Raw genomic sequence first — 24426 nt, forward strand, 5'->3', positions numbered from 1 at the left:
GTACAAGTACTTCAAAATCGTACTTTCAGTTCAGTTCAGTATTTGAGCAACGGTACTTGGTTGCTTTCCAACACAGAGTTTGATAGAGGGCCGGATTATCAACAGGCTGAGCAAGCATCAGGGGCCCCAAAGATCCCAAAATCTAGCTGACGCTCACATCTACTCAACTTGGTTCTTCATTCACCTATAACATATAATTGTTATACAAAATTGTAGATTGAATTACATAAACAAGGCAATCAAATGAAAGTGACCTTTATATTGATTAAATTACAGATTTCCTTTTGAGTAAACATTCAGGGTTATGTATTTACACAATTCAACAACACACCATAGGTCAAAACGTTTTAGGAAATTTGAATGTACAAATGCAATTTGAAATATTTTTTTGTTAAATCTGAAATTATAATAAAATCACAATTCCGATACTTGTTACCATTACAAAATATAAATACACATGATCAACTCAGATTTCTTCAGCTACGTTTTAAAGCATCATGAAACCCACTCAACACACACACCATGAGCAAGTATAGGAACAAATTTATTTCAATTTAAAACAGATACCTTGTCATTATGTTTCTCTCTTAGAAGGCGGCAATGATCATAAGTCATGTTCATGTTTGAATGAGGATCAGGCAACAGTGGTTGAAACAAATACATGAAACACATAAAAAAATATGGCAAGTTATGTAAATCAATAATCGATAATAACCAACTGATTGAACCCCCTTCATTCAGGGCTCCCTGCTTCAATGAAACATCAAAGCCCTCACTTCCAACACAAAATAAACAGCACATGCAATTATAATTACAGTTTCTTAAAAAAACAGCAGATTATTTTTTAAATCTTCAATCTTAAATACAGAATAAAGTCTTTGTGTGTACTTAATCAACTATCCTTTTAGTCTCTGGTGTGTTTTATTTAAAAAGGGGAGACCATCTCAGGTGGTGGTCCTCTGATGATGACCACAGCGTTGGCACTTAGAGAGAGCCTGGCTCTACAGAGAGTGGGGTTGGCACACTCAGTATAATACATAATTTACATTTGGTTTACATACAGAAAAAAAACAGCATTTTATACACCACTACACAATTGACCTTCAGGTTTAATTGGAGTGAGGAAAAACAAATCAAGTGGTCCTAAATAATAGAGTTCTGGTAATGTTTTCTTTATCATACAGGAAATAAAAAAACACACAAAAAAGGGAATAAGATTAACGTTTTGAATATGCACTGACTCCACACTGATGTTGAAAGATAATTTTGATTCCACTCATTTTAACAAGCCTGCAGGAAGAGAAATCACACAACCACGGCCACCCAAGAAGGTCACAGAGCGAGCTCCGAAACCATCAAGGGCCGGCAACACCATCTTTCATTATTCAAGGCAATGAAAGGCAATAAATAAGAGTGTGTGGTCATTGCTCAAAACAGACAAAAATGAGAAGGAGGTTGAGGTTTCTTTACAGTCTTGCCTTCCCTCTCTTCAGCGCATATATGTTGAGATAAAAAGTGTCAAAAGCACACAGTGCAACACTCGGCTGCTAAACTCACTACCAAACCCACACTAACAGCCAGTCAGCCCTTCACCATGTGCCAGAGTTGTAGTGTCAAGTTTTAAAATACAAGATGGTTCTTCACCATTAAAGTGAGCTGCACTCAACACACAGTAAATCACAACTACTGATAAATACTTGGGTTATCCATACTGGTATATCGCTCCACTTAAATACTGGCATCCTCTTTATGACAGCAGTGTTAACAGTTGGCTGTCTGCTTTCTTACGCTCAAGGTTAGTGTCATTTTCAGCAGACATAATGATAGTTAAAGACCACACTGGTGCTTCGAAATAACATATTTTAGCCTAATTAACATAGTGTTCAAACTTTAAATTAAGTGTATCGATTGATGCTCTTCTTTTCCAATAGCTTCTGGAGTTAGTTCATCTTCAAAGTGACAAACTGGTTTGAAATAGGCCACAGAGAACATTTAGTCATGTTTTAGTTTGAATGCAGGTAATGTAGTGGATAGGAATGATTTTTTTTTTTTAAAGCTGCAAGGGTGCACCAATCCAAAATACAAATCGGTTATCCATTTTAAAACCAGGGTTATAATGGTTCCACACAGTGTGGTATACAGATTTCAATTTGGTAAAAAGATTGAGGGATATTATTGGATTGGTACTCTGACCAGCTAAGAAGAAATGTACCAACTCAAACGTTTTCTCTCCTGGTACAGAGCGTCTTTGAGTGCAATAACAAGGAGTTTCTGAGGCACAACTACACCAGCAATCATTGCACAAAGAAAGAAAAATGACTAAATGTCATCTGTGGCATAGATTCTCTCTCAGAGTCAAGCCTTACTGGCATGAACTGAAGCCATAAGCTGGAAGTAGTAAATCAATTTAGGAACTGGAGAAATGGTCATCAATAAAGTACAAGGTTTGTAGCTAATCGGTTAAAACATGCAGAGTCCCGAGAATGGTCATTTAGTCAAATACTTGGGGAAACATGCAATACTTGTCCTGGTAGTGGTGTCTTTAGTGATACGTGTCTTTATACTGCATTAGGTGTTACAGGTAACACTGTCATACCAAATTATGTTAACCAAAAGGCCAGATGCATGAAGAAAGACATAAAGAAAAGGGTTTTAGTGTTGGTAATCTCTCAAAACACACATCTTCTGTTTACATTAACACCCTGCCTATACTTCTTATAGCACATACTGCAAGTATTCTCCATTTATAAACAAGGTTAAGTAGTGGATGACTTGGTTCACTGTGGTCCTATACTCCACTCCCCGCTGTCTGATGCCTGATGCACTGTGATAGCCCTTAATGAGGATGAAGGATAAGTCACCTGTAGAAAAGGTCAAAGACCAAAAAAGTATATCTGCACTTCACTGGCACTATCAAAGCAAGCCTCAAAAAACTGGAAATCAACAATGCAAAAACGACAACAGAAGTTTTGTGTTAAATTACAAATAGCAAGCATGGACCGCGTGGGTCTTCAATCACTGATAAAAAAAGTCCACCTACGTTCGTACTGTACATTTTTCTAGGTATGCATTACAGCGCTGCGTCTATAAACCGAGAGGAAATACAAGTTTTTTTGTTTTTTTTTCTTCCTTTTTTTAAAATCAAACGAAACAAATGTGAGGGCTCCTAAAGAAAACCAAACAGTATTATCATGGATGGAGATGTGATGGCGAAGTACAACTGGAAATGTCTCAATAAGAAATAGAAAGCAGAGATAAAGTCCTTACTATACCAGACATTCGTTTTTTTTTTGTCGTTTTTTTTACAGCAGTTCAGACTCAAGTAGGCTCCGCCGTGAGAAAAGGAGCACTTCAACATGACAGAATCAAAAGCAGTCAAATTATCAACACCTTCAAACCTGGTCCATAAATTAGATAAATAAAAAAAAAATCTTTAATTACTCTTAAAATCATCTCATCACCACACTGTGAAGATTTTTACCAGCCCTAGAGAGTACACTCTGGAGCCAGCGCTGGAGCTTGAGGCTGTTGGTGGAGCCTCTTCTCTCTGACTACTGCTCCATCGTTTCCTCAACAGCTCTGTGTAGTCCTATTAATAAAGTGAACAAAATCCATAATCACAGTATAACTACTACCATAAATTCATAGGAAAAAACTGTATGCTAATGAAAGAAGTTGATAATTTTTTCTTTTTTTTTTGTTAGTTTTTTGCCAAAGATGGTGTACCACAGAGCGTTTTTGTACAGGAGTGTTTCGTGTATATGTATTTACAAACAAATATACACAAACAATGTTTGCAGACTTCAGAGTGTGTTTTCTGTGAAAGGTTTGCCCCCCCGCCCGCCCCCGCCCCACCACTCAAAAGCAAGCAATCTTTATAAACAAAGTGACTATACAGTAAAAAAAAAAGTTAACAGAAGCACATCCTGACGTGATGACTATATCACCGCCAGGGAGTGAGTCTGATTGGACGGCTGAGTGACGCAGGTGTGACGTGTCAGAGATGTTACCGCATGGATCCCATTCACATCCGGGGTGTGAGTGCGTTTCATTTACAGCTTTCATTTAGTTGAATAAGCTACTTGCAGCCCGAGCTGCAGATGTGCTCTTTGGGCTGATAAACACTGATGACATCACGCTCCCCTCAACAACTGCTTCCACCAATCAGAGCAGAGCCTGCGTTGAAAGCAGGGTGCTCTCTTCCGCTACTAGTGTTTTGTAATAAGGGTGTCGGGGTGTATCAGTGGAGCCAGATGCTGTGAAGGTCACATGGAAGATTGTCCCAGTGAATCTATACAGAACACATCTGGAGGGAAGCGATGTGATCGACTTAGAAAAACAATCCCACAGAAACTTTTAAAGGATACTTATGTCAAGTACATTTCTGGTTGCTTCTCTCTCAAATGTCTTTAGTTTAAATGTTTTTTATAGATTTTCTTACCACTTCTCATCATCATTCCATTTAGCCATTATTTGTTAAATATAAGTAGACGTAGCAACACATTTCTATCATTAAAAACATTTTTTTTAAACTCAGCAAAGAACAGATTTTTGATTAGCTATGACTTGCCCTCTCGTGCTTTTTGTCTTAAGTGTGTTACATATGCATTTACTTCATATCTATTTATTTTTTTTGCGATTGCGATGCTCACACTGTTGGGTACATTCATGGATGCGAGATGGAGACAGAATCCTCAGCCCCGACCCCTTGTGTCCGGTGTGCAACCTCACTTCCTGTCCGGGTCACTCTGTCCCAAGAAGCAACTCGCTAGTTCTTAGTAGGTTTCAGGAGAAAGAGTATTCACCTCCTTCCGCACCGATAGTAGCTCAGAAAGGACGAGGATCTTATCTCACACCACAGAGGGTCAACTCCGAACGGCCAAAGAGTTTGATGCAGTTATTCACCAAAACTCAGCTCCTCGCTAGTCAATACTGCCCCAAATACACACACGTACTACACACACACACACACACACACAAAAACAAACACCAAAGTCCCCTTAAGTCACTGTACAGTCCGTGTGAAAGGTTTGTGTGCCAGATGAAATGTGCCAGAGCCAGCAGCCGAGGCCAAATCTGACACGAGAAGCAGCTTTTGGGGGGGGGGGAGCGGGGACTCTCACGCAACAAGCTGCCGAGCGACAGAGGAAGAGGGCGAGCTTTGGTGAAAGAGGAGGGGCGGCGTTTGCATGTGGGAGGTTTGCGAATGTTCTGTAGTGGAGAAAAAAAAAAATGGTAAGGATTCTGTTGGTGTGTGTTTGTGTGTGTGCCGGCATGGTGTGCTGTGTAATGCATGTGAACTTGAGTGCACACTCCCAAAGAGGTGTGGATTTGTGCAATGGGGAGGAGATGTGCGTCGTACGTAGGGCCCTCACACCAGGTTGTACTCTTTGAGATTGAGCTGTAGGATGGTGTCTTTGACAGCTGCAAACACAAAGCGGATGTTCTCAGTGTCCGTGGCACAGGTGAAGTGAGAGTAGATGATCTTGTCGCTGTCGGGGTTTAAGTCCACAAACATCTTGAGGATGAACTCCCGCGCTGCCTGTGCATCTCTCTGTGGACCTGAGAATCAGAGATAGGCAGACACATGCAAACATATATTATAGTATTATATAAACTGATTAAAAGGAGTAGGTCAGCAGTTTGGGAAATAAGCTTATTTTGAATTGTTAACGGCTGTCCTTTAAAAGTGATGATTAGCTTAGCATAAAGACTGGGGAGAGGCGGCTAGCCTGGCTTGATCCTACTCACTAAAACCTAATAATTATCACATCTTATAACATTTGTGTAATAAGCACATTAACATAAATGTAAATATATCAGAATGAGTTTTTCAAGGGAGTTAAATGCTATCAGCATTTGATAACAAGCAAGTGACATTAAAATGTTCCATCTCGCTGAACATAGATAGCAACCCGTATTATAAATACTGGCTAAATGGATAAAATATTGTGTCAAGAAATGTCTAAGACTCTGCGGACCTGCTCTATATTTAGATACGAAGGGCTCATTCTGTGTTAGCAAAAACACGATTCTTAGTGTTTGGTCGTTTTACATTATGCCCCAACCTTCTTATAGACAAATAAATTGATAAGGCAGCAGATAATCGACTGGTTGGTTTAAAAGTAGGAACATCAATAATATTTTATGGGTATACTCATTTCAAAGTGGTGTTTTATCATTAAAAAACACATTCACATAAACTACAGTCATTTATCTAAGGGGGCGACTCCCAAATGTACATTGCTAGATTATTCAACAGACCCACGCAAGCACACTCGTATACACACTCACAGATATACACACGTATAAAAAAGGACCTACCATCAAACTCTGGGAAATAGTCCACCAAGTGTGAGTAGGAGATCTTCTCCTCTAGCAGGTCCTTCTTGTTGAGGAAGAGGATGACGGAGGAGTTTTGAAACCAGGGGTAGGTGATGATAGTCCTGAACAGAGCTTTACTCTCCTCCATACGGTTCTGGTGTAGAAAAAACAGTCATGTTTAGTATCAATGGTTGAGACATCTTGTTTAGGTGTAAGAAGTTCACGACACATTACTGCAATACTGTTTCTATGTTTGTGTGTGAAGATACGTTTTTGAATGAATGGTCATGTGTAACGTCCACCTACCTCGTTGTCGGACTCCACCAGGACCTGGTCGTACTCGCTCAGCGCCACGAGGAACATGATGGAGGTGACGTTCTCGAAGCAGTGAATCCACTTCCTCCTCTCTGACCTCTGACCCCCTACATCCACCATCCTGACGGCAGGATGAAGGGGAATGGTTGGATAATGAGTGAAGAATCAAAAAGGGGAAAACCTTACGAGCATTTAGCTCGAGGTTGGCTAGCTTTGTTTTAGCTAGTAGTTCACATCGTCAAAAGGTATCGCCAATTTCTGGCCTAATGGATAATAATTGTTTTGAAGGGTTTGAATCCATCAAGATATATTTACAGGTAGTTTTGGACCTTATTTATTCAAGTATATTCCACATATTGAATTATGCTTTGTGTAAAACAAAAAGTGTATAAAGTTCCTCTATAATAAAAGGAACATTTTAGTTTCATGTCCAGCTGTCCTAAAGACATTCTCTGGCGTCTTCCTGAACATATTTAGCACATGACCTAAATAAAGATATAGTCTGTCACTCTGGGACATATGAATCCATCATTTGGTCCTGATTATCTGTTTAAAAAGAACAAAGAGAATATTCTGCAGTCCTATAGATATTTTAAGCAAACCTTTTGGAAAAAACACCTGATGGATTCAACACCTTTACAAGTGGATTAATCAAATTCAAACGTGTGCAGAACTCTATATTTGGCAGGAAACTAAAGAAACAACAAATAAACAAGAAACACATGTGCAGTGTGAAGATGCTTTTGTCCTTGTAAATAGTTGAGCCATGCATGCCACCACAAAGATGAAAGCTTCCCGTGTCAGAGCGATTTAGGATCAGTTTTACATCAATGCCACTCAGTTTAGGAATGATTTACATTGTTTGTCAAAAGCCCAGTCACAATGTCTAAGCAGAAGCAGTTGAGAACATTTTTAAAAAGCGCGGAGCAGCCGCTTAGCAGATTGTCTGTCAGATTGTGCAAATAAAATGTGTAGGATATACATTTTCTAGAGAAATATATGACTGGTTTTCTTAAACCAAGTGGCATTTATGTGGTCGTGGATCACATCTGATACTAGATCAGTCTGTACTTCTGTGCGTGTGCTATGGTGAAAGTGGAGGGTCATTCATTTATCTACTAGACAGCTTTCTCAACCTTCTCGGGGCTGTGTGATAAAACACCACACAAAAACATTCTGTGAAGTTTTGAAAAACACTTGTCAAAAGACAAATGGGGTAAAAGGAAGAACATAAAATAAAAAAAAGGACACAAAATGACATGGAGAGGGGCACAGAAACTAAGATAGATGACAGAAAGAGGACAGGAGGCAGAGTTGAAATGTTGATGAAAGATACAGGGGGCACCTCTGATGGTGGGATCCTTTTCATTGTAGAAGAATGCCTCCTATGTAACCCAATGAGAAGCTACAAGCTGAAAGAATGGCATCAGAAGAAGTGTGGTATATATATACATTTTCTTAAAGACAAACTAATACAACTAACCTAGCAAAATACTGACATAAAAGCCTCAGCACATGAGCCTGAAGCGCCAAAGCCATTCATGAACAGCAATCCTGTCTGAAATACTTCCTGAATCCTCCAAAGGTTTCAGGTTCCCTGAGCTTCTCCTTCACAAGGTCACCCTTCACTCGTCAGGGAGTTAAGGTCCCAGTTTCATTAAGCGTTCATTTGTGACAACCGATTCAATAGAATATTTCCGGTCAAGAGCCTTTAATGTCAAGCCATTACGTAAAAAGGCATATGGATAGTTTAAAGGCTATCATTCTGTATAATGTTGCACCTTTTGAATGCACTAATGCAAACCCCAAGACCAGGTGCATTATGGTCCTTGAGAGGGCTTCACAAAGTGAATATAATTCACAAGGCAATGGTGCCCCCTGGTGGTGGCCCAGTCCACTGTGGTCCACTGAGACGCAGGGCCAATATAGGCCCTGCAGGACCTGCTGCCCAAAATAACACTCCTCCACCGGAGAGGACGACCTCGTTTCTTCTGCCAGCCGGAGAGGAAAGGAGGAGAGGAGGAGAGGAGGTGACCCATTTACAGAGACCGGGCACCAGAATGTAGGACTTTGTGATCATTAGGGGGTTGTGTTATGTGTGGTACCATTGCTGTTGGTGACAGGAGGTAAGTGTAGGACTGAGGAAAATGTTAACTGGCAATGACTTTCGTTTACATGATTAGAGGAAATGGTTATGAAGCAAGAATGGAATAGAGACACTTAAGTGCGAAAAGAAAGCATAAATTAAACGGTAACACGTTGTTTCCATTAATTGGGAGGACAAAAGCATGGTTTATGTGGCGCTTTTGACAAAACATCAGATGGCGTATGGGTTAATGATGATGTAGGACGGGACTGAGCCAAAACAGGCGTCTTTCTACCTGAAAATGATGCTTTGCAAGTCGAATGGGTACTCTATGATTCCTGTAGTGGGGATGCGCACCCTGAGCACATCCTGCTGAGTGGGAAGATAGCCGGGATCTGCAATACGATCCAGATCGGAAAGATAACTACAGGCAGGCCGGTCGAGGGGAAAAAGAGAGATAAAGAGAAAAACAGACAGAAAACAGTTATATAAAGCATGACAGGCAATTACCGCAACCCCCCCCTGCCATTTCAGGAAGTGTGGATCAGTCCTGTTGAGGAAGCTTCACAGAAAAGGCCACAACTCAGAAACATTAGGGTGTTAGTTAGGGTCACTGCTCCACCACCACTCTGTCCAAAAACCAACACAAGCTGTTAATTTGCAACTGCAGCTTTCAAATGTAAGACTATTTGTGCGTGTTGATTATTTTACAGACGGTGAGGTGGCAATAGTGACTGTAGTAGCAGTGACTTCAGCAGCAGAAACAGCAGCCCCTTCGTTAGATAAAGAAGGACAAGTATGATACCAAAGATAGAAGGAAGCATGATCCATACGCAAGCCATTCTAATCTAAAAAGTTGTAATTGTTTTGTATTTCAAACTGTTTCCGATAGCTTCTCTGATTTGACAGCTGCTTCCTGGAGAACCTTTGACATCCCTAATCCTTCTTCATCTGGTATTTAGAGGGTGCTCCAAAAACGCTAGTGCAGCACGTCTGGGTTTAGTTTAAATCGTGGAGCCAGAACATTAGCATTTTACTGAACACAAACCACTGATATGTTAAGTCAGGTTGACTGATGTTGCTCATTTGATCTAAACACAACATCATCTATATATTTCTCTGTAGGACAATGTTTATTTTTTAAAGAAAAGTAAGGGCATTTTAAAGTTTGTAATCGCATTGGAATAGCACTGACAGGCTCCAGGGATGTGAACTCTTGGGTACAAATAGTTTAGTAGTAATTCACAAAAGCTTAGCCCCTGCTTAACTGACGAGTTAATGTCCTGACAGATATCAGTGGTTTCTGTCCTCTAGACCACTGTGATGCTGCAGTCCTGGTGCCATCGGGGTACCTGAAGATGCAGTTCTCCAGGTCAAACGGGTACTCTATAATACCCGTGGTGGGCACACGGACCCTCAGCACATCCTGCTGGGTGGGAACGTATCCCTCCGCAGTCACACGGTCTATATCACTAAGGTAACTGGAGATATACATGATAACAGTGTGGATAACACTCAAATAAAAACATATTTAATTATTTCCTTTTCTTATTCACTTATACACACACATGCACAAACAAATAGCCTGCATATTTACCATAACATAGACATTTACACACATCATATATCAATGTCCTCATTTTACCATTGCAGATGTTTGTGCAGAAAGCAGCTTTCTTCTACATTATGGTGATATCATTTAAAGAAATGTCTAACATCTATGCTGGAGGGGAGCACAGGACCCTAAATAACTTGCTATTCCCGCTTATATATGTACCTAACATATGGAAATATCTGCAGCTGTTAAGAAAAACCACCCCTAGATAATTCAAGACAATGATCTCAAACCGCCTCACTCAAGTTTGCAATGTTTTCATTAAGTATGTGCCTCTTTTCTTAATGACTTTGCGTCATTGCAAATGAGGAGCACCTCAATCATTTGTACATATTTAATTGTGGCTAGATGGCAAGCACACCTGCATTCATGCTGACTTGAAGCAGCATTAAAGTGTAGTAATACAAATCCACAGCCAGGGGGCACTAGAGAGTGAGTAAAATTACTTTTAGCCATTTAGCCCTGGGGTCACATACATTATTACAATGCAAGTGTGGCAAACACACAAAGCCATAGAAGAGGCGGCTGACACATTTGGCTAAACAAATAAAAGGGCAAACTTAAATAACAGCCTTAAAATTACATCAGTAAAAGTTACCCTCTAATAGCTGGTGGAGACCGGGTATGGAACCCAAAATACACATTGCACTAACAAATTAGATACAAATTATGATATACTAGAGATAACGTTCAAGGTGGACAATACCCAACAATTAAATAGCCAAATAGCAGTGACCTAATTTTTCATATGGGATTGTTAAATTGTAAAATTGGCTGGTGAATTTGGAAACTAGTCAGATGTGTGTGACAAAATGCTACCGTGTTGCATACATTACAAAACACACAAGGAAATGATACACAGGTAATTAAACACAACCTGCAGCAACAACACCACATCCTAGTTACTAAAACTGTTGTGACCTGATCTCTAGGAACAACTCGGTTTCTGTGCCACAAATTAAACTAAACAAATATTTACACTTAACTGTGGGTTATCTAGTTTCAGAAATCATAAAAAATGCAATTTAAAATAAGGCATTTGAAAAAACAAGTCAATCGCTACATTTGTGAACAGAACTAGTGTGACCAATATATTATTCTTTCTTGATGATGGGGACCTGAGCCTTTAATAAATGATCTGCATGCATGCACGTTGTCATGTTAATTTCAGCAAAGACACACCTACATTGTACAAATCCTGGATGCATTTGAGGATGCCACAAACACGCTAACAAAACGTTTCCACATAACTCATTTGTAAAAAATTCTATCCGTTTTACACAGATTTGGGAACAGATACATTACCAACTGTTGTAACCTTTAATTGGCAAAGGGATCCTAATTAAATCATTGCAAATTCAAATAAAAAAAATCTGGTAAATCTGTATCAAACTCACAAAAATAACATTCGAATGCACGCAGACTTACTATTTAGTGGAGTCAGAGAGCTGGTACTCCCGGCGGCGGTCGTAGGCCTCCTGGATGCCCGGGTCGGACCAAAGGCATTTGATAGCTGCAATGAAGTGAAAGTCAAACCCACTGATCTTCTCGATGTCCACCTCCTTGACGATCATGGCGTTAGACTGGAAAACACAGGTAAGGGGGAAAAAAGGTGAGATAAAACAAGATAAAAGGACAGTGGGGAGGAGCAGTGAGAGAATAGGGCAAACAAAAAAGTTGTTGCCAAGATTTTGGACATATCTGTAATCCATCTTTTGTGGAGAAAGTATTGTTTGCAATGTATTGGTAACAAAGATCTAATCTAACGCTTAACAATAATATATGAAACAAACTAATATTGTTCTTCATCTACAACCAATATTACATACTCCAGAAGGTTGTGATTTGTTTTAATGAAAATATTTTATTATGGGCAACACATTTTTTTTTAAATGTAAATGTGAGGCTATTTTACTGTCAACATTAAATAAGTGATGTCATCTACACTAATTGATCTGTGGATGGCAACAGTAGAATGCATCTTATGTCATCCATTTGCCAAATATTGGTCCTTGTGAAATATACTGCCGGATTTCTGTCCTAATGAGTGGTGGGCTAAATGAACCTTGCATCTCAGGTGTAAATCAGTCCTCAATTAGAAGCTCACAATAACAAACCAAGTCAGCTCTAAGGACTGAAATGGAAAACCACTTTAGCATAAATTGATAGACTATAATTATGTCGTTTTATTGTGCCCCCATTGTCAGTATCTAATTCCATTCATTTGGAAAATAAAGTATATTTTGTTTAAGAGGCCACCTTAAAAATAATCAAAGGGGACTCAAACAACTGACTGGAAGAAAGTAAAGAATATTGTCTTATTTCTGTGATTGTGTCCTTACCCGATTCTGTTCAAATTTGTAGGGGATCTTGAGGGTCTCAGTGGCGCGGATCATGGCCTGCATGGAGGTGAAGATGTTTTGGTAAACAAGCCGGATGAAGCCTCTCTTATCTTCGTCTGAGTACCCGGCTCCATGAATGATCCTCATCTGCTTGATGAAGGTGCTCTTGCCACTTTCTCCCGTACCTGGACAGGACAGCGGAGACGTACAGTTAGAGAGAGCAGCAAACTGACATCTTGGGCACAGGAGGAGGGAACGGCACATCCACAATACAAACTGATTGAGAAGACCAAGAAACATGCAACAGGGGGTGTCATGTTGGATACAAGCATTTTAGACGATTCTGTTAAGGTGCTTTTGTTACTGACAGTTTTCAGTATGTTTAGCATAATGAGCTCTACACACAGTACAGCCTTACATTCATTTATCAATGATACCAAGATAATGGGAGGAGAGCGAGACAACAAGTGTGGCAAGACACTTTCTGTTTCTGTCCATTCTTCAGAAACCTACAGAATTGTCCATGGCAAACTTACTAATACTGTCTCTTATCCATGATTTTTATTTATATGTTTTACTTCTTCATGAAAACGATTTGATTAGAAATCAAATCGTTTTCATGAAGAAGTAAAACATATAAATAAAAATCATTTCAAATAAATATTTGGTACTTTACATTTTTTTTTTTTTTTTAAATCAAGCGCTTGGTAACTCATCAATTTTGGGTAATATTGGTAGCCTTAAAGGTGGGGTAGGTAAGTTTGAGAAACCGGCTCGAGATACACTTTTTGTTATATTCCATGGAATGCTCTTAACATCCCGATAGCAATGAATATCTTAAGTGCTTTGACAAAACATCCATAAAATGTCATCTGTGGAAGCCGTAGTACTGTAAAACGCACGACCAATCATTTTAGCCGGCCCGGCTAAAATAACTGGATGGCCTACCTGCCTGTCAGCCTTCCATCTGTGCACAAACTTATCTCGTGCCCTCATTGGTCATGTGCGCGTTCGTGTGTGTTGGAGGAGGGGCTCTGTAAGGAAGTGGCAGATTTTCTCCGGCTGTGTATTTTCAAATTCTAGCGATCTCGAGCTGGTTTCTCCAAAATTACCTACCCTACCTTTAAGTGTTTCACATCCTTGTGTTAAACATGTATAGCATCTGAGAGGAAGGAAAGGTCAATGAGTACAGAGAAACTCCTATCTCCGCATTGCCTTGTTCAAAAGGTATAAACAGAGTTTTACAGCACTGCATAGGACTTTGTACTCAAGAAGCAATATGACCATGACTCCAAGATCTGATAAAACATTTGCTGATTTATATCTTTAATAGACACAACATTAGGTACAGCCCAGCCTCAGACACAGGGGTCTGGATAATATCAGGTTATAAACTGTGAGGCGAGCACATGGTCAACAGAGATTTTTCTGTACCGTTTAGATATATCCTCTTAATGTCTCTGCACGTGTTAAAGATCCCACTTTATAGTAATTTTGACGTATACTGTGATCAGAACATTATTCCTATTGACCACTTCTTTTAGGCACCAGCCACCCATCCTCTACAAATCCCATTTGTACATTAGGGGAACAAGCCAAATCTGTGACCCGAGACACATGCTCCATGAAAGGGAAAAATGACCGAAACACTTGGATCCCAGTTGAGGACTTCAGAGACACTGCAGCCTGTTTGTGTATTTGACGTTTAGTGTTCATTCATTTCTGTTATTCCGCATAAGCTGGTCAAAATAAAGCCAGTAATGGTATAATACTTCAACTTGATTAATGTTGGATGGCCATCCGAGTCAGTTATACGCGTTTTGAAATTCCAAGTTGATTAACTAAACTTGTTACGACTGCTGATGCATCACAGATTCTTTGTCCGACATCAGGATGTTATCCCTCAGTGTCGAGAGTGAGCAAATCAAAGATGTTTAAACGAAGAAGAGGAGAGATGATGAGTTCTGGGAGGGGGGGGGGTTACAGGCTAATTTAATGAAGATAATTAAGACAACTTGCCCTACATTCAGGTTCTAACATTTAAGTGCCTCTGCCAAAAGGTGACGGCAGGGGTCGTTGTCAAAAGGCTGCATTCCTCCAGTGATCCTCCTCTGCCCTCTTGAGTCCATATCTGGCTGTAAGATCATCACTTCAAGTGGTGTCAGGTTTCCAGATTGACACATATGGCGAGGATCCCAAGAAAAGGCTTTGGATTATAGGCATTTGCTTTAAAACATGTATTCTGCTTCTGTTCACCAAAACCCCTTGATTTTAGGGGGACAATCTGAATGTCTGCATTGAGTACAACACACGTTTTCAAGCTTTTTCAAGACCAACAGCGATTGCCAAATAAACCCCCACTTGGCTGGGGGGGGTCTGTTGGACCTAACCCACATTTCACACTAGCCCTCTATGTTCCTCATGCCCAGAAACACCACCCTGAGGCCACAAAAAAAGAAAGAAAGCTGATGGCATTTCAGTTCCTCAGTGACATCAAAAAGGATCCAGCACATCCATAATATCTGCAAAGCTGAAAGGGAAAGACGAGGAGGAAAAACACACATACACTCATCTCACCACCACCTACATTCAAGGTTTTTGAAGAGCAGCCATATTTCTGTTACCATAGCAACCCTTCCTCTGTCTCCCTCTCTTTTTCGTTCCTGTGTTGTTTTTTTTCCAGCTTTTTTTTTTTTTTTTTTTTTTATAGATTTAAACCCCTCCCATCCGCCCCTTTTCTCTCCACTCTTTCGTAGTAGACAGTAAATATAACTGCGAGCCCCTCAGGCCTGCTCTGTGCTCTTCATCTTTCGGTGTAGCACAGAGAAGAAGGGCCGTGGCTCCACAGAGACTATGAAGGTGGTGGGGTAGGGGCTGGTCTGGGGTCAGTATCGGGGGCTTTCTAACACCAAGGACTGTAGAAATGTTCGGAAGACATAGCACCTTCTCCACTGATGCAGGGAGAAAGGGCTTAATCTCAGAGACAAAATGAGGGTTTCAACACTGTGTCCATATGGGGAAGTGACCCTCCTCCGACTTATCATCCTAAAAAAATGCCCAATTTTGGAGAACAGAGATTAGAGAGATTATGATTCACTGAAAAAGATCTTTCTCCTTGGTGAATCAATGCTTTGCGGTAAAAAAGTAAAGACCGGTGCCTACAAAGACGGCAGTCGGCCTAATACAAATGATTGGAGAGGATATTCTTTGCATTGGGCAGGCACTAATGTCCTGGTAGAGACTGCAGACTGCTTTAGCAGAAGGAGCAAAAGGATCACTCTCCAGCTGGATGTCTGATTTATTTCTCGTGACCCCGTCACAAGATCTCTCTCCGCTGTGTTCTCTTAACTGTCGTGTCCCTCTTTCCCCAGACAACACACTACGAGCCTCTGTCTTCCCTTTTTTCCTCCCCAGATTATACCGGCACCAGCCACAACCATTTATGTGCCACCAGCCTCCCCCCACCCACCCTTACAAGTACTCTCTCTTCCCTCCCCTTCTTCACAACCCCTCCTAACCTCCCTAAGGCTAGAAATATGCCTCTCCATTCTCATCCCTCTCTGTCAAGAATTTTGGATATTCATAACTAGAATCCATCCATTCTTTTTTGGTAATGACCTAGAAAAAGGAGGGCACCTTTTAATAGCTCACACACTACTTGGGTTTGATAACACTCTACTCCAGGTAGGGTTGTAACGGTACACTGGTATGAAAATTGAAGGTTACAATACTATTTGTTTATCTACTGTACTGAAAGAAACTTGAGTATGTTTTAAATTCAGGGTTACAATTCAAATGCTGTTGTTTTTCTTAAAAGGGTAATTTATCTGCTAATAAATAATATATAAGAAATAAATAAGAAACGCAATATTTTCATTATCATTCTATGAAAATCTCATACCATTGCAACCGTAGTTCAAGGTAGCTATGAATGTGTGATAAATAAAAGAAAATCACAAGAGCTTAGATTCTGCCCCAATGCAACAGAGCAAGGTACACCACACAGCCCACACACACATACTGGTCCTTTGTGAAGCTCATGCCTTTCTTGGAACAGAGAGAGAACTCTCAATCCTGGGTAGCCCGACAACAATGAGCGTAGCAGGAACATTTGGTTCAAATAGCCCGATAAAGAAGAACTACTGAGAATAAAATGGTTTCTAAATTCTAACATGTTAAGATGCCAAACGTGTATCTTATTACCAGGTTAGCTTTCATAAGCCTCTACATAACGCAACTGATGTCAGCTTGTGACACAACACCTGATGGACTTGACACAAGGCTGTCTTGGTGAGGCTGGGTTGTCAGTCTATCAGGTTATGTTAGTGTGTGAGCAGGGCCTGCTTTGTTTACACTAGCTGCTCATATCCTATATTTTCTTTCATTGTGCTTCACACACAGGCCACTAAACGCCTTGTCCTCAAACAGGACTATCCCTGCCAACCGCGGCTTCCCTCTGCAATGCCATGAGGATTATCAGCATCATGGCTAACCTGCATGCAAATACGCACATAAATATAATGGCCCATTGGTATGACCACTGTTGACTTATCTGTCCTTTCAGGCAGCGATTTACAATGCAATCTCTGCGGTGAGAAGACATTTGCATAGACACAGCATTTAAGAATCATCCAAACCTCAACATTTGCATCAGCCAGATGTTTGGCTTTTTTCAGCACCCTGGAAAGATACTTTATGAATCAGGCAGTCACAAGGCTAACCAAAATATAGCGTGGGTCTTAATCTTTCACTAAATTCATCTTGGAAACTGGCCTCTTTCTGGCGTACAAAGGAGAGGGATTGAGCCAAGGCAGCCCGGAGCTACACAACACACACACCAGCTGCCTAACCAACTGTGGACACACGGATCCTGTCGTCAACCTCAAGGCATGGATGTTACCTTCACTGTGATGGCCCATTTTTCTGTCTTTCCTTTTCCTGCCATGACCTGGGCTATATACACACACACACACACACACACACACACACACACACACAGTACAGGACTCCAGCAGACACACACAATAATAAAAACAAAAGAAGGAGAAATATATCTCTCTCAGCTCTACAGCAGCTTTCCAACATGAGTTGCTTGCTGTTGCATGTCAGATTCTGTGCTCAACACAACTGCTCTGTGCTCATGTCTCTGCCGAGTGCTCCATGTAATGTGCGTGGGTGTCAGAACTGTAAATGTAATATACATTCTATAGCATGCACATGATACACACACACTTGTGAACTTGCACACCTACATTGGACCAACTTAGGATGGCTTTGTCTGTTCACCAGTGAGTATGCGCTGAGTGCTGCTCTCGTCGAGTGGGTGTGGGTGAGCAAAAAAAAAATCTAATACAGGCTTTACAAAAGATTTGGAGCAAGCAGCCGTATTTTAGTCTGCAATACAAACACTGTGCTCGGCTGCTATTAACTAGAAACAGCCAAATCCTAGATGTTGACATTATTTCTTAAGCCATGGCACTTATTTTAGAGGATCTCCTCTTTGAGATTCTATGAGATAACATCACTCCATGTCCGCACATGGGCATATGCACATCTCGGGTGCGCATTGACTTGGACTACACTAAAAAGTACAACCTTGCAAGCCTAACATCCTGCAAACAAATTAGAAGTGTAAGCACGGTTCATCATTCCAAATCCAACTTGAAAAAGATGAAGTGACAGACGTTTAAACGTACGATCACAGAGCCGTGTGGGCTTTACTGTACGCAGCAGCTGGTGGGAGTAAACAGCAGTGAACATGCCACCCTGTCAGCAGAGCGACTGAAGATACTGGCAGTGAACTAAGAGGCAGGCTATGTCCCCGTCCTGTCTGGGGACCGAGGTAGCGGCAGTATGTGGGACAGTCACCATCTAGCCTCATTCACCCTTATATCTCCAGAGAACCAGCCATGACCCCATTTAAGTATGTGTGCGTGTGTGTGTTCACATGTGCACTGGTGAGCAATACGAACGAGTGTGTAACAGACACCGTGTCGTAGAGAGAGACAAAGAGTGTGTGCAGGGCTGGCTATGTTTGACTACCTGAACATTTACAGAATGTTCTGTGATACAGACTGTGTTTGCTTACTACACTGTGACTTCAAGATTACAAAAGTGAGGGAACTTTGAATTAAAGTGACTTGAAAAAGACAAAGACATTTCAAATGTTAATCCTACGGCTAAAAGACCATGGAAGAAATATCGAATTGTGATTATGTTCACTGATATTGCATTTCTGATATGATATAAGGGGGAATTAAATGTTTTATATAAATATTCTAATTCTAATTATGGTGTGATTTCTGCATAGGTTTATATGATATGATGGATAGTCCTTAAACAAATATTACATTCTGGCGATTAGACAATTATAGTATGGCATATTGCAACTTTGATAAAGATACAAATAATTGTTAAGCCCCAACTTGCATAGTTCAATATTATAAGTCATTGTAACTGGCCACTGGTGCCACATTAAACCCACTTTTATGTTGTGTCATCACCATACGTGTATATACTGTAAATGTGTTTATGATTAAATCATTTTTAGTAAATATGGATTTGTCCCATAAATGTAGCCTCTATTTTGCTGCTTGATTGATTCACAAAATTATTTTTATAAATGCATGATACAACTGTGAAAAGGGTCCCGCCCCAAAAACATATAATCAAAATTATTATATATTTATGTTAAAAAATATACAAATAAAATAAAAATTATCAAAAATGTTATCAATTACTTAACTCCCAAATATTGCAAACGCCTCTCATGAGGGTTTCCATTTTAATAGGTGTTAGATCGGACCATGATAAAAGGGGATTTCAGCAATAACTGGCTATCCACATAGCTGCACATTCACTGGCATTACAAGTCGGGGATCACACAACCACCGAGGAGTAGAGCTAGAAGATCCCTATTGCCATATATGATCAAAATAAGACGGCTTGGCAAAAGAAGGGAGGTCAGCAATAAACATCTGAGCCTAACCCCCTGATCCTCTTCCTGGTTCAATCAGACTGTTGCTCTAAAGGACGTCTTAAACCTGATAACAAGACGTACTGCTGAGAGGGGGAGGATCAACAAGAACAACACAATCAATGAGGACTTGGAAAACGGCTGTACATTAAACCTCTGCCTGAGAGGGTGTGCTAGCGAGCCATCCACACGGTTTGCCCCAGTCTGACCCCTTTCTTAAACACTGTGCTTAAAATGCCTTTCCAATATCTGTCTAGGGATTTATCCCAGATTGCCAGGCATTCTGTTCTTCATATTTCATGTCAAACCTTTATTTTCCTGAAAAGCGAATGCCAACTGGTACACTGACAGACTGGGAGCTTACACTTTGCCTCGGTCAGCACTTTGGGAAACATTAAAGCGTCTGCCCTTCCATCTCACTTTACTGACCGTTTGCACGCTCCAGCAGTTCATTTACCCGATGCAGCAAAGGCCACAGCTCCTGGTCCACTGTGTTTTGACCAAGTAGAGGCAAACCACTGGTCTGTGGAGCAGGAAGCTGTCGGTATGGCCTGATATGGCCTCAGTCCCAGGCAGCCAGACTGTGGGCACCGCTGCAGCCCTGGCAGATTGGGTTTTTTCTGACCATGTGGCTAAGCATGATGTTGATACAGCTTTTACCTACATAACTGTCTTTCACCTCATACTTAGTCTGGAAATGTAATGCAGGTGTCTGGCATGAAAAGAAACCAAACCTGAATGTTTTGTCAAGACACGGCTCTTTAGCATGCACTCTGGCCATTTAGTAAACCCTTCCAGGAAGGGAGAGGGACACAGAGAAGACGGTGAACCCGAATAATTGCAAGAAAAACCCTTTGTTCAGGGAAGGCTAGAATCTATCCATCTGGAAAAATGCCTACAAACACTCTCTGGATCCAGCTACTAAAATGTGAGAATTTGCCACATCTGCATTTTCATTTCTGTAAACTTATTACATTTTGGACATCTTCACGGGCAAAACATGCACATTTTAGACACATTGAGCTTTTGGAAAGTGTATTTTTTTTAAGTTTCAAATGTAATGCCATTAACTAACTCTCTAATATTTTAATGCATCTGTAATCTATGAAATGTCAGAAAACTTTGAAAAAGCCTGACACAATTTCCTTACCCCTTAGGTGACATCTTCAAACATTTTGTTACAATGTTTGTGCTGTAAAACCCCAAATATTCAATTTTAAATAATTAAATTAGGAACAACTCTTTTCACTGGAGAACCGGAAAATAGAAGCCGACTGCACTTTGCTTAAACAATGATTCATTGATTTTCAGATGATCAGAATTGCTGTTGTATCATTTTATGATTAATATTCGATTAATAGTTTCATTTCCACCTTGCATGAGTCCTTCGGAAATAAATACAGATACAAAACATGAGATGTGAGCACAATTATGATACATACAATAGCTTTTCCCAGTATGCAACTGAAAACACTCAAATGTACAACTCATCTGAACTGCAGGCTAGCTAATGATTGAACAATTCCTACTACATTTAACTGAGGCGGATAATTGTCCAGTATATATACATAATATTGCAGCTCAATATCCAGCTTCCCCTTTTTCTTTAAAATACACTTGATGGAGCATGGTTATTAAGTGTTCAGCCACAGAAGTTGTCCTTTTCCTCCAGTGAGTTGTGGAGAGGCCGGCATCTCACTGAGGGCAGCAGGCCTGAGAATAATGCCAGAGGATAATAGGAGTCAGTGACATCTCAAAGTCTCAGCAGCGGATGTGTTTAACCAAGCCTATTAAGACCTGGACTAATCCTGCTTTACACGTCCTTATCCAGGCGTCCACTGACAGCCTTAACTCACACAGGATGGGCCACTTACAACATGACTGACTGCAGTTCTTGCTTGCTTTCTGCCTTTCACTCACTGACACTTCAAGTGTATTTTGATATATGCTGTCAAAACCATGCATAGTTAAAATATAAAACACCACAGACTCCAGCTATGTTATGTACAGAGCGGAAATCATCACCTTATTTTCTTCAAAATTCTGGAATCACTTTGTCAACCCAAACCCTCCATTGATCATCTGGCCAGAGAAATATAATTGCAGCAAAGAAGCAAAGCATTTCTTAACTGCGACACAAAAACAGCACTTTTACACGCTCACCTTGACCACCAGGTAGGACAGGGTGCAAGAGTGAATAAAAGGTTTAACAAAGAATAGAATGTGTCCCATCAACAGTACGGCTCTAGTGTGGCCTACTTATCCGAGCTGAGGTATTCAGCAGGGAAATGAAAGGAGACACACATGTCAAATAACCAGGGCTGCTTTTGGTGGGCAAGGAAATGGGAGCAAACGTTTTGAAACGAAGGATGCAACCTAGATAATTCTAATTGTCCTAAAAATTGACGCTTTTTCCAAGGAGCTTTCACACCTCTCTGTTGTTTTAAGTGGTTGGCTGGTCACATGCACACACAACTACAAGTTAGCCTGTTAAAAAGCTGCATGCACAATACATTTTCCTGAGAGCAATGATAGTACATTTGTGATAAAGCAGAGCCTAATGTTCCTTTCTGTGTCCACAGAACTATGAATCAATGCAGTACTGAGCAACTTATTCAACAGCAGCTCCCACCTGCCCACACACCAGCTATAAAAATAGCTAACCTACTCAGCTAGACTCCAGGATGAGGGGTCAAATCCCTCAGTATCTCTGTCCTCTGGACGGGTGTGACACTGGGTGCAAATTAATAAACAAGATAAATAAATAAAAAATGAATGAATGGGCACCAGGCATTGTATAGCTAAGGCACCTGAAACCTCACCCATTTGTACAAATGTTATGCAACCTGTAAAGCAACAGTGTAAAACAATCCAAAGCGGGTGCTGCTGCTGCTTCTCCTATTATCAAGTGACCATCTTCACCTTTTAACAACCATCTTCTAGCTGACCAGAATGGCAGCTTTGAATCTGACCGACTGATTAGCTTTAGGGCTAGTCAAAATTGTCAAACTGGCCCACTGACAAGCATGTGGTAGCCTGTAAACGGTGACATCTTAGTAACTTCGATGCCAAATGAGCGGTGGTCTGCACATCAATGCAAAGACAAAACACACGAGGAAAGACCCATAATATGTGACTGACCAGTTCTTGTAGATATGCACCCAATATAACCAGCGAACCCTTGTTTTACTCAGCACGCTACAAGACAAACCACGCATTTTGTAAATCATGCCATAACGTTACTCATACTGAAACCAGGCTAGCAGCCTTAACTAGTAGCATAGGAGCTAGCATTGACAAGAAGGCCCAAGTTTTCCTTGCAACGACACAAGAGGTGGTGATAAACATGTATATGAAATGTAGCATGCCACATACCGAGAAGAAGTAATTTCAGCTCTCTCCTGGAGTCTCGCTTGTCTCGGCGGAGTTGTTTGTCAATTTCTGCATTGATTCGTTTCGACTCCTTCGCCTCTTCGCTCAGGCAGCAAGCCATCATGGACTCCAGAGTCATCCCCTCTAGTTTTGGCAGCCCGGTTAAGACGGGACCTCGGCACACGGTTTCAGCTTATCCCGAATCCCCGGTCTTCGCTTCGATCTCAGGGGTGAAGGGGTGGGTCTGTCGGGCTGGACGGATGGATGGGACTGGGGGGAGGGGATACTAGCTAAGGGGCCTCGCTGTCAAGTCGTCCCCCCAAGCCGAGAGCAAATGCGACTTCACCCGGGTGTTCTCAGCAAATCACGGGAGATTCGGACAGGGGGAGGGAGTCAGGAGACGGTGGGGCCTCCCAGAGATGCTCTACCTTAATACGGCTAATGTTAAAATTACTGCCGCAGATTAGCCACTTAGTTTATATCATTAACACCTTCTTCTCATTCGCTCGTCCAATTCTATCTTTGCATCTGTCACTGTTGTCCAATTTTTTCTCCACAATCGCCCAAAACTGTTTCAAAACTGCAGTGTCTTGACATCCAAACGCGTAACAGTTGATTTCTGTTGAGTCTCGTTAGCTAGCTAGTTAGCGCTAGTGAAAAGTAGTGCTAGTAAGCTAACGTTAGAGTGATTGCCGTTATTAACCGTTATTGCACTATTTACGCCGCAGCAATGCGTCCGTTTTTGACTAACTACATTAGCTACCGTAGGATAAATTACACGGAACGGCAACAGCCTTTCTAGCCCGCTAGCTCACTTAACAACGCCTCAGCTAATGTTGTGTCAACCCGCAGTGATTGGAACAGCGAGCTGGTTGAAGGAATTTGTCCGCCTAGCTAGCGATAGCAGGGCAGCACCCCATCACGCCCTGGCTCATTTTCACGGTAAAATATAAGGCTACACTACCACAGCCCTGAAAGAGGGGGTTAAATGCGTGCCCGGACCGGTGGCTAATGCCAAAAATGTATGCGCTGCAAACAGCTGGCTTTTTGGGGTAGCTCGTCGCTGGAACAAGGTCGGCACACACACCAGTCTGATGCCAGGCAAGGAGGAGGAGAAACTGGGGTGTTGAGTGACAGACGGAGGCTTGCATGAAACAGGTTTGTGACAGACCAATTGAATGGACGAGGCGGGTCCTCGGGGTGGGATCCGACAGTGAGCAGCACACAAGTGAGAAGATGCTAAACCCGATGTGTATAAATAAGAAAGAGCTGTTTTTATATATCAATGCATGTGCAATCATTGCTAAATTAAGTGCTACACAATCCTCTGCACTGCTGAGAAAGATCCTTGGAAGTGTGGTGCATCGTGGTAATAGATCATCAGGACATTTCAATA

The 24426-nt window shown here is 41.1% G+C and overlaps 1 protein-coding gene across 3 annotated transcripts; it reads right to left on the reverse strand.

The window, feature by feature from the left end:
* Positions 1–523: 523 nt before the first annotated feature.
* gna11b (guanine nucleotide binding protein (G protein), alpha 11b (Gq class)) lies at positions 524–24155 on the reverse strand. 3 transcript variants are annotated; one of them, XM_034124885.1, is made up of 8 exons: positions 23034–24155; positions 12683–12867; positions 11769–11923; positions 10078–10206; positions 9021–9149; positions 6631–6760; positions 6325–6478; positions 524–5562 (listed from the first exon to the last, which is right to left on the reverse strand). In XM_034124885.1, exons 1-8 carry the CDS (start codon positions 23167–23169, stop codon positions 5372–5374), a joined length of 1209 nt encoding a protein of 402 aa, XP_033980776.1. In that variant the 5' UTR covers positions 23170–24155; the 3' UTR covers positions 524–5371. The 3 variants fall into 3 exon arrangements, with proteins under 3 accessions (XP_033980776.1, XP_033980793.1, XP_033980784.1); XM_034124902.1 differs by lacking the exon at positions 9021–9149; XM_034124893.1 differs by lacking the exon at positions 10078–10206 and having other exon boundaries at positions 23034–24151.
* Positions 24156–24426: the final 271 nt, after the last annotated feature.

Source organism: Trematomus bernacchii, unplaced genomic scaffold, assembly GCF_902827165.1.
Source record: "Trematomus bernacchii unplaced genomic scaffold, fTreBer1.1, whole genome shotgun sequence".
Classification (NCBI taxonomy): Eukaryota; Metazoa; Chordata; class Actinopteri; order Perciformes; family Nototheniidae; genus Trematomus; species Trematomus bernacchii.